At 32.8% G+C, this 14646-nt stretch overlaps 1 protein-coding gene and 1 long non-coding RNA gene across 2 annotated transcripts; one reads left to right on the top strand and one right to left on the bottom strand.

Annotated features, from left to right (window-relative positions):
• The first annotated feature begins 929 nt into the window (after positions 1 to 929).
• Positions 930 to 4819, top strand: LOC145610170 (uncharacterized). Its single transcript, XR_014106225.1, has 4 exons — positions 930 to 996; positions 1196 to 1258; positions 3418 to 3914; positions 4683 to 4819. It is a non-coding gene; the product is annotated as an uncharacterized LOC145610170 (long non-coding RNA).
• On the bottom strand, positions 3250 to 8863 carry LOC145610169 (lysine-specific demethylase JMJ26-like). Its single transcript, XM_081665440.1, has 12 exons — positions 8651 to 8863; positions 7347 to 7996; positions 7008 to 7223; positions 6764 to 6896; positions 6595 to 6658; positions 5847 to 6498; positions 4710 to 5039; positions 4292 to 4561; positions 4063 to 4135; positions 3880 to 3965; positions 3673 to 3792; positions 3250 to 3577 (listed from the first exon to the last, which is right to left on the bottom strand). Exons 2-12 carry the CDS (start codon positions 7989 to 7991, stop codon positions 3497 to 3499), a joined length of 2670 nt encoding a protein of 889 aa, XP_081521566.1. The 5' UTR covers positions 7992 to 7996; positions 8651 to 8863; the 3' UTR covers positions 3250 to 3496.
• Positions 8864 to 14646: the final 5783 nt, after the last annotated feature.

Raw genomic sequence — 14646 nt, 5'->3', positions numbered from 1 at the left:
AAAGGCTCAAACTCAACATCAACCACCAACGCCACCACAACCACGACCACCACCACCACCCACGACCACCACCACCCACTACACCATCACCGCCCACAACCATTAAGAGGGAAAGAGGTTAGAACAATCAATAAGGGAGCCTTATTTAGAACAATCATTCATCAATACAAGCCCCTTTGGTTTCGCGACAGTAGCAATCGAACAGCGACGACCGAACACAAGCCCCTTTGGTTTCATCAATACAAGCCCCTTTGGTGCCGACGAATTTTTTTAAGAAAAAGATTGGAGGTGACGCAATTTGGTACCTCCGATCGTCGCTGCCGCCACTCATAATCCACCTCTGCTGTATTTTCGCCGCTGCCCTTCCACCTCCGACGTACTTCCGCCGCTTGTACAGCCACAGTTGTGTTGATGGTGGTTGGGAAGTGGTGGTTGCAGCCCTTATGGGTGATGACAGAGAAAAATAAAAGAGGAAGATGAAAATGGGTTGGGGGTATAGTAGGGGTATTGATGTCCATTTACCTTAAATGTCGGCGATTTTGATTAAAATTGTTGACGGTATTTAACACCCCTCTTAACCGAGAAACTTAAATTTTGTCAAATTATTCCAGTTGCTTCCCACCACAAGTATTTTATTTGGATGGTTACCGAAATTCCCGTGATTTTTATACGTAGAAGTCGGTGAGATTCCCCTCAATCGAAATAAGTGGTTGCTTGATATTATCAAATTAAAGTTTTAGCGTTGGATGCTTGTAGTGTGATGCAAAAAGACTAAAAAGCATGATTGATGTGACATACACTTGCCATATTTATGGGAAAATTCATTACTTGACAAAGGGTAAATTTGTCTTTTCATTACAAAACCCTAAAGTTATCATTGCCTTTGGGTATAAATAGGTTGAGATAAACTTATTTTTTGAGATTGTGATGAAAGAGATGGAAGGTGGCTCTAGATCTATGAGAAAGCATGATTTGGGTGGTTTTTCTTGAAGAGTTGTAAGTTCTTCCTCTTATATATGTAATTGAGATTAAGATGTATATATGAATTTATTATGATTTTTCAAAGAGATTTATAATGCCTTATTTTTTATTTAAAAAATTTCAAATAGAACAAGGAGAATTGAATATTTTATTACTTTAAACATGACTATGAAATTTTTATTTATGAAATTTGTTGTGTATGTTGTATGATTAGATCTATGGAAAAGATGTAGAGAAGCATTGGATTTGAGCCTTTGGGTGGCTTTTCTTGAGAGTTGTAAGTTTGTTTTTTTGTATGGATGATTGAAATATTGTTTTTGTTTCATATTATTTGTAATGATTAAACATAATCTAATCACTCTGTATGTCAAATTGTTGTAAATAATATGAAACAAATATATTATTTGTAAAGCTATTGTGATTTTCAAAGATATCTATAATACTTCCTTTTGATCTGGAACAAGAAAACTGAATTATTTATCTTTATGAAATAAACTATTATCAAATTTTTACTTATGTGAGTATGATTGTTTGAATTTGTGGAAATTTGAGATTAAATATAGTTAAAGTTTTTTTGTTGTCTTGTGTTTGATTAAGGTAGATTTGATATTTGATTATCAATTCTATGATCAAGAATAATATAAAAAAAATGTTTGTTTTGATTAAGTTGGTTTTAATGGAATAAGCATTATCAAGTTTGATCTTATTAGATTCCATTACTATGAATTGTCAAAACATCATCTTTATATACTTACTCCGTTCTTTTTTATTTGATATGTTTTTTATATTACGCTTTTTGATGCATAATTTTAAGTTATATATTGTGATAGTAATTCACGATTCTAACAAGATCCTACATAAACATATTTTTCCTAAGAAATTAGGTTCTTAATTTATACTATTTAAGTAATTAAGTTTTAATTGGAGAATATATTATAGTAATATATTTTCCATATAGATCTTATCTTATGATATTATTTAACTAATAATTTATATTAGTGATATTCTAAGATAATTTTATGGTAATTTGATATTATATAGGATTAGGAAAGTTTAGTTATGGTATAGTTTTTTTCATATTGTTTAGGTTATCTTTTCTAGTCTATTAAATTGGTCTTATAGACAAATTGTGAATGATTTTTCTTTGGATTCAAGAATTAGGTTGTGCAAATGATTTAGATTCTATGCCAATTTCATCCAAAACCCTGTCCCTAAATCAAATCCTTGATATTCTTTTATTAGTTTTTTACTATCATATATAAGTCTCATATGGCGGTGGCGTTTTAGGTTGCAGTTAGCATATCAACAATAATTGGTTTTCTTATTGTTTAATTAATACTCCGAGATGATAACTTCCTGTTTTGATCGATTTTTTTTTCTTTTTCGGGCCCAGACTGGAAACATACCATCCATTGTTGCTCCTATGGACCACATAAAACCCCAGGAAATAATTTAAGTGGTTAGAACCGTTCAATTTGTCCTTTAGATCTATGAATAAGGGCTTGTTTGACATTATTTTTTGTTTTCTGTTCTCTGATTTTTTGAAATCCAAAAACAAGAAACAAGAAAATGTGTTTTTTACTTTTCTAGTTGCCAGTTTTCAAAATTATCATGATTTTAATAAGTAAATTATTTTTGATTCATTATGTGACATATAATATACTTTTAAAAACCAAAAAACTAAAAACCACAGCGATGTCAAACGAACCAACCAGATTTTCGGATAACGCCAACCAGATTTTCGGATAACGCCAACCTTTAAGCCGTTATGGCTAGCTTAATCGAGTAAGATTGTAATCCGATATGTTTGACCTAGTATAATAATAATAATAATCAGGAATTAGAAGAGGTTTTGATTGTGGGACATAATTTTACTACGAAGTATTGGTTATGATGTATTCCTTTTGTTCTTGTTTGTTCCACTCACTTGTATTTTATAAGTTTTCAATGTATATTTTTTACCTATTTTATCTTTAATTTCGCGAAAATCTCATATTTGGATACCATAAATTGTAATCATTCTAGAAAAAAAAATTCACGCTATCTAGCAAAAGACAATATATGCATCTTGGTGTATTAAAGTCTTAACTCCAAGGGCTGTATATGTCAATTTTTTGTGAATAATGTGTAATAGTGAAATGTAGAGTATGATTTATTTCCAATTGCATATCTCATTGTATTGGAGATAAATTAGTAGATAGGATGATGACTTGTAAAGTATCCGTATATTAACATGCGGAACTTTTTGAAAGAAGAGTTCATGTATGATATTGTGAAAAAAAAGTGCAATCTTATTAATTTGTTTTTGTTCTCAATATTCTGGTAACATAACTTGAGACCACATATCATGAAAAAGAAATATGTGTGCTTTTCTTCATTGGTATCATCTTTACATTATTTCATGTCAGATTACTAAGCAAGATTTCGACTTCACAGACACTGCTGACTGCCCCCTATCTTCTGCTGTACAAAACTGGGGCTCGAACGCAGGGATACACATTGCTTGCCAAGAGAATCAATTTGGCTCCCGCCTTGATTGCAACTCCTCTAGATGTTTTATTGCTTGATGAGCTGCATGAAGAATCATCTTCTTGATCTGGTTAACATTGGAAGAGAAGTGTTAGTCTTTGTATGACAAGAGATGATCTACATACAAACCACAAGCAATAAGAGGAAACTTGACTTTGTTACCTCCAGCTTATCTTCCCGAGCCTTGTGGAATTTTGGGAGTTTCCGGAACTCTTCTGTTAGCCGAAAACACTCTCCGATGTTCTCTGGTGAAACAAAATCTACAGCTACCTTTGTGCAGGACTGCAAAACAACCATATTATTAGGTACACGGTACATTAACATATGCCTCCTGCGAGTTGAGTATAAAAATCAGGGTAAGTAGTTTACCTTGAGGTTTCGAACCTGATGTGGACAACCAGCAGGTATGAACACTGCCTCTCCAAGTCTTTGCTCAAATGTCCAGGGTTCAATATCTGAAAACATTTATGAGATGAACATTTAGCTCTTATTTTTACTCTGATAAAAAATAGTGACGATGATGATAATTGTGTGGCAATGTGGCATACTAACCATATTCCTCCTTCAGCTTTCGCTTGTGCTCTGAGGTCAAGTAGAAGGACTGATCATGTATAGGATGGATGACCTGAGCACATGAAGAATTAGAACCTGATCATTGAGGCTAATAAAGTGGTATACAAATTAATGTTGTGTTTAGTGAGGTTTAAGTTCTACGGTTGTCATGCAAAGAAGGAAACACAAAGCTCGAGATTTAAGGGAATGACAGAAGGTTAATCATTACCTGTTCTACAGGATTACAATAAGCATGTCTGAACTCCTTGGAGTGTTTCCTCAAATACATCTCTAACTTAGGTACATCTTCCCTCCTAAAAATGTCCCAAAGAGCAGCACCCTTGTCTGTTATGCCACATGTCTGAAGATCGAATTTCTCAGAGTCTGATAACTGCAATTCTCTTCGATCCTGAGCTTTGTGTTTCTTTTTTAGCGTCTCAATCGCAGACAATTGATCCTCATTTAAAGAAACATCAGCCGTATGCATTAAGATGTTTACCTGCATCAATGAAAAGCATTGTCAATGACTAGTTAACCCAAGATTTCCCTATAATGTAGACAGGGGAACCCTGTTTCTATAGATTTACAGTAAGTTAATAATATCTTTTGTTTCTTTTCAGAAAAATTAAACAGGTGATAAATCATACCGCATCAGACATGTCACAGTGAAGCTTAGTGACAGAATCTCCTCTTCCAAGCTCTTGAGCAGTACCATAAGCTATATACGTCTTTGGTCCCAAGTCTGGTTTGATGATGCTCGAAGGTAAAAGGGTAGCAAGGTTCAGGATACCATTTCTAGGATCTGTATACTCTTGAAATGGTAATGCACTAATAAATTCATCACAATGCCTTGGCAAAAGATTTTCAAACTTGTCGGATGGAGGCCAATCTTTCAACTTCAACATCTGAGGCCAGAAATTCGCGTAATTTCTACCCGTCTTGTATCCCTTGAAAAACTCCCTAGTACTAACTTCAACCTGCATGCATTAAAATTTAAAGTTAAGACTTCATGTCGTGCACATATCACTATATCAGTTTGCTTACATATTAGTGCATTTTCCCGTAAGATCTATGATGTATAGACTAGAAAACAAACCCAGAAAGCATGTCTTCAAACACTACAGCAGTACAACCAAAACGGTCAAACATTGCAGGTTATGAAGAAACAAGACTTGGGCTTCCTAGAACCAGTAGAGCTTTAGGCAAACTAACAGTTTTAGAGGTCGGACAATCTATTAGCACGTTTACTAGATTTTTTGTTCACTCTGGTCCCTGACCTATCTGCTCAAACAAACACCAAACTTGAGATTCAATATTGATCCCAACATACAGAAGCTTCCGGAACCTTTTTATTGTTTAAGGCCAAAGCATAAACTGTCAAACTCAAATACATTATGAAGTAAAATGATATATTGATATTAATTAGCAATTTGTAGGTTGTACTACCATGATTCTCTACCTCTCTTCCACAGCTTAACATGTCGCTTATAGTTGCTAACTTCCTGCATCTTGAAACGGCAGTAGAGCTGGTTTCTTTAACATCATACCAAATCTGTTTTTTTGCCTCAATTTTTCATTGAACACTCTCCTTAAATGTCATGCAAATATCACATTTTTGTACCCCAAGAATTTCAAAAAGGTTGAAATGGAATGCAGATTTTTAACAAGTCGGCATGGAATGGATTAAGGCATGTGCAAAACAGATAAGAGTTCATTAGTACCAGTAACATGAATTGTGAGACTTAGTAATTACAAGTAAAGAAAAGGATGACGTGAATCGCTACCTCACAATTAGCTAAACAATCAACTGCTTTGATCTGCGAGTCCACATTTTCACAAAGTGCTCGTGACATTACCATTGGCTCCCAGCTCAAACCTAGTGTTTGAGATAAGGTGTCTTGAACTATTATTGGTTGACCTTTTCCCCAATATCTTCTAAAATGTATCCTGCCATCATTAGTAAGCATATCTTTAGCCAACGGGCAATATAGATAATTATCGTTTGAATATTTTCTGAATGCTGCTTGCCGAAGAACCTTCAAATTACTTGTAGGAGTTTGTTCAACAAACTTGTCTTTTACAACTTTTTCTGCCCTTGTTTCCAAATTCCATAACCATCGTAATGAATTAATCCTCCTTAATTCTAAAATTCCAACACCACACCCACCTCGATCCTTTGAAGGGCAGGGAATTACGTCTTCATTAGCCATCCAAGTACTCAATTCATATGGGACATTAGATTGAACTAAAGGGCATAACAAAGGATCGCCCCCATGAACGTAGTCATATCCCTTGTGAGTATATTTGTGTGGAACTATTTCAGGGCCACCCGAGAGCCTCCCTTGACGAATTTCTCGACAACAGCTCAAACACAATTCAAAAGAACAATTAGGGCAACATCGATGGAGATCAAATATTGAAGTTGCGCATTGGTTGCTGTAAGAAACAAAGAACATTAGAGTTAAAACTTATAAGAAAAGGTAATCCAAGCATTATATTTCATTAATCACTAAGATTTTTTAAAATAAGTACCAATAGATCCGCTCATCATCAAAGCTAGAAGACTCTTGTATATCCTCCTCATTGAGAATTTTGCCTGGACAGATACTATAATAATTAGCAAGATTATATATACAAAAAAAAAAAAAAAAACAAAAAAAATAATAGAGTAATATTGCCTAAGAAATGTATCATTGCATACCTAATATCTTGGATTCCAATATTATTTCTGAACGTTGATCATGTTGAATTTGTCTTATGAACGGGAGCAGCTTTGTAATCAAGTATGTGAGGTGTTGAACCTTTTCGTGGTGAACAATTTCTCGATTTAATGTCTGCTTAATAATGTAAAACTTATTAGTAATATAAACAAATATAACAATATGTCAATATGGATTCATATAACATGTAATGCTATAATTGCACATAACAGCAAAAGTACTCACAGTGATTGAGTTCAAGGAATGTAGACACTCGTTACAATTACAAATTTCCCGGCAAAAGGGGCACGATTTTGCAAGTTTCCCCTCTGAAATTTGAGGATACCATTGCCTGATGCATCGCGTACAATATTGCTTTTCCTTGCAGTTTAAGCATGGAACGACAACTGGTCTATCATTTTTTTTACATTGATGGCAACTGAGCTTCTTTTCCTGTTTTTCCTGTAACACACAAAAGCAAGTGAGATTATACTTTGATTTTTACAAATGCAAGTGTAACACTGTACTTTATTGCCAAACAGAAAGTATGAATTCAAAACAAGTTATGAACAGACTTTTACTTACCCTTGTATTCCTCTTTACATCATATTTTGTGTTCAATGTTGAAATAGGTGAGGGTTGGGAACCTGATGTGTGCGAAGAATGCAGCGAATTATCAGAATCTTCAGGACAAGTACTCGACAAATCAATTATGTTCTTCCCCCAATTGTTAGGCTTACACTGCCTTGTTCTACCAGTACTTCTAGTTTTCTTAACCACTGGTCGAATTTGGTTCTTCCTAGTCGAATTTCTCTTTACAGCAGTAGTCCTTCTCCTCGACCTCCTACACATCGAAACATCAAAATCCTCATCATCCGACTCATCCTCTACTTCAACACTCTCTTCCTCATCATATGACACTTCCTCTACTTCAACACTCTCTTCCTCATCATATGACACTTCCTCTACTTTAACACTCTCTTCCTCATCATTTGACACTTCTTTTTTTACTTCAACACTCTCTTCTTCATCATCATTTTCACAGTCGCCAAACAAATAATTCTGTATCTCTTTACACAAACGTCGTTTCTTCAATGAAGAAACAACCTCGTCTATTTCCTTATTTTGTCCAACTTCGGATTGCAACAGTTCATCAAAACTCCTTTTAACCTTTGTCCTTTGCATACTACCTCTCCTCAAAGGCCTTTCGTTTGCAAACATCACTGACATTTTCACTAAAAAAAAAAAAAACCTCATCAATCACTTTAAAGTACACTAAATATCATAAAACTAAGTTTAACTACTTTTCTTTATTCGTACATAAACCAGTCAATTTTAGGAATCTGTTGAATTTAACTATTTTTGTATTAGTATAGAAAAATAGAATACAATTCAATAAAAACATATTCTATGCTGCATTCATATTGTAAAAGACTTGCATTTTTGTCAAAAATAATTTATATAAAACGACTTATATTTAGTTAAAACGAATATTAATTTGAATCCGAGACAGAACATCTGAACATTATAAACAAAAATCAATATCAATTTCACAAGCATGATCAAATATATATATCTAATCAATTCGTTATTCATATCAATTTCATCTAAATCTCCAGTAGTCAATCTCAAATTATTCAACAACTACAATCAACAAATTTCAATACATTAAATTAATAAGAATTGAATAAAAATAATCCGAATTCCAATCAATAAACTACTTCATCAATCATAAAAGCTAAAAACCTTAACCAAAAATATATAGAATATCAACTATAATCACAATCAAAACAAGATAATCATACAGCATTAATAAAAAGATTAGAAAAAAAAAAAAAGTGAATTTCAATACACAAAATTGTTGAAAATTGACAAATAAGAGTTTATACCATTGAATATCAGAAATCAGAGTGCGATAACGACGGCTACAAAGCTGCCGCCTTGATCGGTTTTCCGACGGTTGATCGGTGACGGCGACGGAACTACGTTAGGCGTTGATTGAGAAAGATTATTTGATGTTAGAATGGAAAGTAGGTGAAAATAGAGTAATACAGAGGAAAAGTGTGGTTTATATATATTAGGAGAAATAAAATCGCATCACTATGATTTTATCATATTTTTGTTTTTATAATAATTTTTGGAAAGTCCGTGTATTACAATATTATTCTGCATTTGATAAGTATCAATGTATAATATCTGAGTATAAATGTAAATCTTATCTAGTGTATTTACAGAGAAATTAATTCTTTGTTTTTTTTTTTATACTACTCGTAATAAGAATAAGCTTTGTCGAATGAAAATCTCACGTGGTAATTAATGCTAAGTTACTTCATATGAGTTGTTTGTAGTTATTATCATATTTGCAGTAGTCCTAGATTAACAAAAGTGAACGTAAAAGTTAAAATGTTATAATTTACGAAACATAAAAAATACTCTAATAATGGTAAAAAAATATGGAAGAATAATTATCCAAATAAAGCACTCCATAAAAATTATGGAAAGTTGAGAACGTGAGAAAAAAAGGTTAGCTTGACTAAAAAGTCTAAAAGTCTTTGCAAGTTTGTTTTTTTATTGAATTTTCCTAGTTTGAAAAGTAAAACAAACGGAGTACACGGTGTGATGAAAACAATGTGCATAATCCTAATCAAACGCAATATTGTACTAGTGTTGTATAGCGTTTAGCCGTTTAGGTGAAGCTTCCTTGTGCCAACATGTTACATGAGTGCTCCATAAATAGAGCATATGATATGGTTGTTGCACGGATTATGAGAATTTGTATACATCACGCACCACTTGTATTATATGGACGGGATATTCTCGTGTTTTGCTTATGCTAGCGCGTGTGATGGACTACATATATGTTGTGATAATAATCAGGTTATTTGGATTGAGTTGGTTAATTCCTCTATATATAAAATTAAAAAATAAAAATTACTTGTATTAACTCGGGAAAAAAAAATGTGGTAATCCACCAAACTTGGGAAGTCTTCCCAAGTAATGGTTTAGTTCTTTAGGTTTCATTTGTGGCACCAAGAGTATCAATTTGTAAACCCCAATTGAATTTTATTTTTTTTGACAAGAACCCCAATTGAATATAATTGTTGATGATGGTCCTAATATTGAGAACCCAAACCATTTGCCAAATGGTAAAGTTTTTTAAATAAAGAGCAGAAGATGCCAACTTGCCAAGGTTCTTGAATAATAAAGGGAAAGATCAGAGGAAAAAACAGCATTTATTCTTCTACTATGGAAAAGCAGGAATATAGAGTAATTAATTGAAATTAATACTTAATATTTTGAAAATGGTAAAGATAAATCTTGTAAATATATTACTCCCTCCGTCCCTAAATTACATTCCTCCTTTCTATTTTCGGTATTCTAAAATTACATTCCTCCTTTCTATTTTTGGTAAGTTTTTTTTTAGTAAATCAACTCTCTTTTTCTATTTTATACTACCTCCGTTACAGGTTATGTGCAACAATTTGACATAAAGCAGAGAGAGAACATGTCTAATCGTTGCACATAACCTGTAACAGAGGTAGTATTTAATGTTTTCTCACTCATCCTTACCTAATCTCACTCATAATCCTTGTGCCAAATTACAATGAATATGATTGGTTAAAAATTTTCAATTAGGAGCATGTGATTGGTCCTTTTTTTTGCAAAGAATTGATGACATGTCATGAGTAATAAGTAATCTATCTTTGTACTTCTCATTGCATTATCTAATTATTGTTATTTGTCTTATTCTTCCCTCCTTAATTCCCGTGTAAATTTCCAAACAGGAATGTAATTTAGGGACGGAGGGAGTATGACTTACTAAGGGCCTGTTCTCATACATTGATCAGCTGAGTTCAATCAATGAGAACAGGCCCTAAATGAGTAAAAGTTGCGTATGAAAAGAGATACTCAATACTCATACTTGACATTTTTATTAAGAGTAGAAAATGAAATACTTTTAACTTAATTCCTCCGTTTCTTAATATTTGCAGCACTTCCCTAAACTGAAAATGTCACAATACTACACCACACTATAATTAAAAAGTTATTATGAGGAAAAGTTGCACTATTTCCCTTATTTAAAGTACATGACCCACTAAATTATACTTTTAACAACTTCTCACTTCATTTTATAGTATATATTAAACATGTGAACCGTACTTTTATTAAATACCGCGAAAAAAAAGGCATGTTGCAATTATAAAAAAATTGAGGAATTTAAAAAATAAAAAAATAAAAAAAATCTAAGTAAACTTTTTATAATTTATGATATTTTTCTTTCCGTTTTGACAATCATACAAATGAATTATTTCTATGTATCTTTTATATACTTTATATTTTGTAATATTATTGTTAAAAATATTTAATAAACATGCATTGCACGGGATTTAACCTAGTTTGCCAATAATTACAGGAATAGAAATATAGACTACACCACTATAGAGTGTTTCCTTTTAAGAATCTAAGATTTCACTATGATTTCACAAATTTTTAAAAAAAGCGGGTGTTCAATATCATTATTGAATGGCGGATTTTTAGGACAAGAAAACTGCCATGGCACGTGCTTCATTATGATTTCCAAAATAAAGAAAGAAATAGAACTTTCTCTCTCCTCGATTTTCTCTCTTCATTCACTCATTCACTTCCGCTTTCTCTCTTCTCGTTTTTCTCTATCTAAAAACCAGTTAACTGGCGATTTCGAGCGTGTTCTCTCTCCTCCATTGTTGCTTTTCGAGCTTTTTCTCTCTTTTCTTTCACTTGTGAAGTTGTTTATCGCTTAATTCTGGTTCGTTTACTTATTTTTTTTTTGAGATTTTTGTTAGTTTAAATTGTTTTGGTTCTTAGATTTTTAGGTTTTTTTATTTTGATTTTGTTTTCGTTTTTTGTAGTGTTTGTTTCAGCAATGGTGAAGAAGAAGATTACAAAGAAGGCCGTAGATGCTGAAGAAGGTGTGTTTATTTAAATTTTTCATCATTTTTTTGAATTTTCTATTGAATTTTCGCTTATACATGCCGAATTAGTAGTGCATGTTATTTTTTATAGTTTTCTGTTGATTTATTATGCATATTGTGATAATTGAATTTCAATTTTGAAGTTATTATGTTTAATTTTGCTTTATTTTATTGTTCATTGTGATAATTGGTTCAAAATTTGATATATATGTGTTGTGGTGTTGTTATATGTTAAACAAATTTTGCATGTTTGTTTTCAGAAGTTTTATTCATTATTCTTCAAATTTTGTATGTTAGGTTTTAGTTAGATTATGAGAATAGTATGCATATCTGCATTGTGTTTATGTATATGTGTTTGAGTACCAGTAATATGTGCATTGTGCATTGTGCATTGTGTGTGAGTAATATATACATTTGTTATTTATATGCATGACAAAGGTTACTTTATGCTGTTAAAAGGGTCACTTTATGCTGTGAAAAGGGTCACTTTATTCTGTTAAAAGGGTCACGTTTTTATTTAAAAGGGTTACTTGTTGTAGTTTAAAGGGTGACTTTATGCAGTGAAAAGGGTCACTTTATATAGTTAAAGGGGTCACTTTATGCTTGTTAAAGGGTTACTTTTTAGTTAAAAGGGTTACTTGTTGTATTTTAAGGGTGACTTTATGCAGTTAAAAGGGTCACTTTATTCATTTAAAAGGGTCACTTTTTGCATTTAAAAGGATTTTTATGCATATATTCTGAATTTTCCCATGAGTAATTTGTGAATTTGTAATTTATGGTTATCCTCTGTATTAATTAGATATAGGTGGTTCAATAGGTGGATATCGTTATAAATCGCCTTCAAGGGGAAAAGCAATGGGTAAAGAGCCTGCTAAAAAGAACAAGACAGTTCCTGAGAAGGACAAACCAGAGTCTAAAACTGTGAAGGCTAAAACTGTTCCTAAGAAGGCCAAAGCAGAGCCTCAGAAGGTTAAAGCAGCTCCTAAGAAGTCTAAAATTGTATCTAAGAAGGCCAAAGCAGATTCTGAATTGCAAGTGGTTTCTGATTCTGATACTGTTGTGTAAGTATAAATGTTTTTTGTTTTGCATTTTTTAATTATATATATCATGATTCTGATTCTGATTCTGATATTGTTTTACTTATATTATTATTATTTAGGGAAAAAAGACCCTTGATTGCAAGGTGCAGACCACACACATTGGAATTAATGATGAGTACTTTTAGTCCTAATCAACAAAAAGCTGTTGAAGAAATAGGTTTTGGTGGTTTATTACATCTGAAATTGAAAACTTTGAATCGTCAAATGCTACATTGGCTGGTTGAACACTTTAATGGTGGTAGCTGCATGTTCACTATTGTTGCTGGTAAAGAGTTTGTAGTTACTAAAAACGATATATGCGATGTCTTTGGCTTGCCTATGAGTGAGATTGCTGTTCATGAACTTCAGAAGAATCCTGAAGAAGGTAGTGTAGATAAACGTATCATTCAGTCATGGAGACTTAGTTATGGTCTTACTGAGAAGCAACCTCTGCATTTGTCAAAAGTGGAGTCTAGGATGGTTGATTTGGATGATGGTGGGGAAGAATTCAAGAGATGTTTTGTGCTTCATGCTATGTCTAGCTTCTTAGCTCCTACTACTAATAGGACTGTTTCATTGAAGTTGCTCAAGGCTGTGGAAAATGTTGATGAAATCAAAACATTTGATTGGTGTTCATATCTTTTGAAAAAATTAAAGAAGGCTGTTGTGAAGTATAAGAATGATGAAAATGCTCAAAATGTAAGTGGTTGTTTGCTAGCTTTGCAAATTATGTATTTTCATCGATTAAATTTCCAAGGAGAAAAGGAAAGTAGTACCCTTCCTTTGATTCAACATTGGACTGATGCGAAGATTAAGAAGCGGATCAATTTGGAGATTAAAGCTGGTGATTTTGGGCAGGGACCATTGGATACCCTTACATATCCTGTTTCACAGCCTGAAGTTAGGGATCCTGTTGTTAAGCAAACTTGTGTTCAAGGGGCTTCTACAAGTGGTAGAAGTGGCCGCATTCTTGCATTTGATCTTCCAGAAAGTGTGATGAATGATGATGAAATTAAAGAAATTTCAACTGATGTAAGTGTTCTTTTTTTTTTTATTTTTTATTTAGTTATTATCTCTTTATATGCACTAAAGTTACCCTTTATGTGCACTAAAGTTACTCTTTTTGTGCACTAAAGTTACCCTAAATATTCAGTTATAAGGGTTACTTTATGCATTTAAAAGGGTAACTTTATACATAATAAAGGGTAACTTTATACATTTAAAAGGGTAACTTTATGCATATATCATGAATTTTCATTTGTTTTTTATTTTTATTTGTTACATTTGTATAGTTTCTTATTGGTTCATATGTTTGCAGGCTGTTCATGAAACATTTCTTTTGGTCAAAAGAAATATGGATGTATTATTGTTGGTTCAGTCACAAGGTTTTCAAGCCTTGAGTGATATGATTGCTTCTCGCAGAACTGAATCATTATCCTCTGATGATGCTGTTGTATTTTCTCAAACTCAACAGCTACTCTCTGATCCTCATTACCTGAAGCTTTTAGATGGTTTAATTGAGGAGTGTAACAAGATGAAGTCTGTTCATGAAATGTTTCGTGATTTTTATGAACCTGAAGGTCATAACAATGATGTTCCTGAAAATGAACCTGCAGAAGATTTGAATTTGAATAGGTCTGAGGATGATGTCAATGGTAAAGGAAAAAGTGTTTTGATGAATAGGTCTGAGGATGATGCTGGGCCTTCTGTAGCAAATGCTTCTAGACGTATCGTCAGAGGCAATAAATCTTTTTGCTCACTCGACTGTGGGCCAGTAGGTGTGGATGTTCCTTTTCTTACTTTGTTTTTGAGGGCTAATGCTCGGATTTTCAAGAATTTGCCTAAGTTACATTT

The sequence above is a fragment of the Chenopodium album genome, chromosome 24 (assembly GCF_948465745.1).
Source record: "Chenopodium album chromosome 24, dcCheAlbu1.1, whole genome shotgun sequence".
NCBI lineage: Eukaryota > Viridiplantae > Streptophyta > Magnoliopsida > Caryophyllales > Amaranthaceae > Chenopodium > Chenopodium album.
The sequence above is the reverse complement of the archived record's forward strand: the minus strand, read 5'-3'. Positions and strand labels throughout refer to the sequence as shown.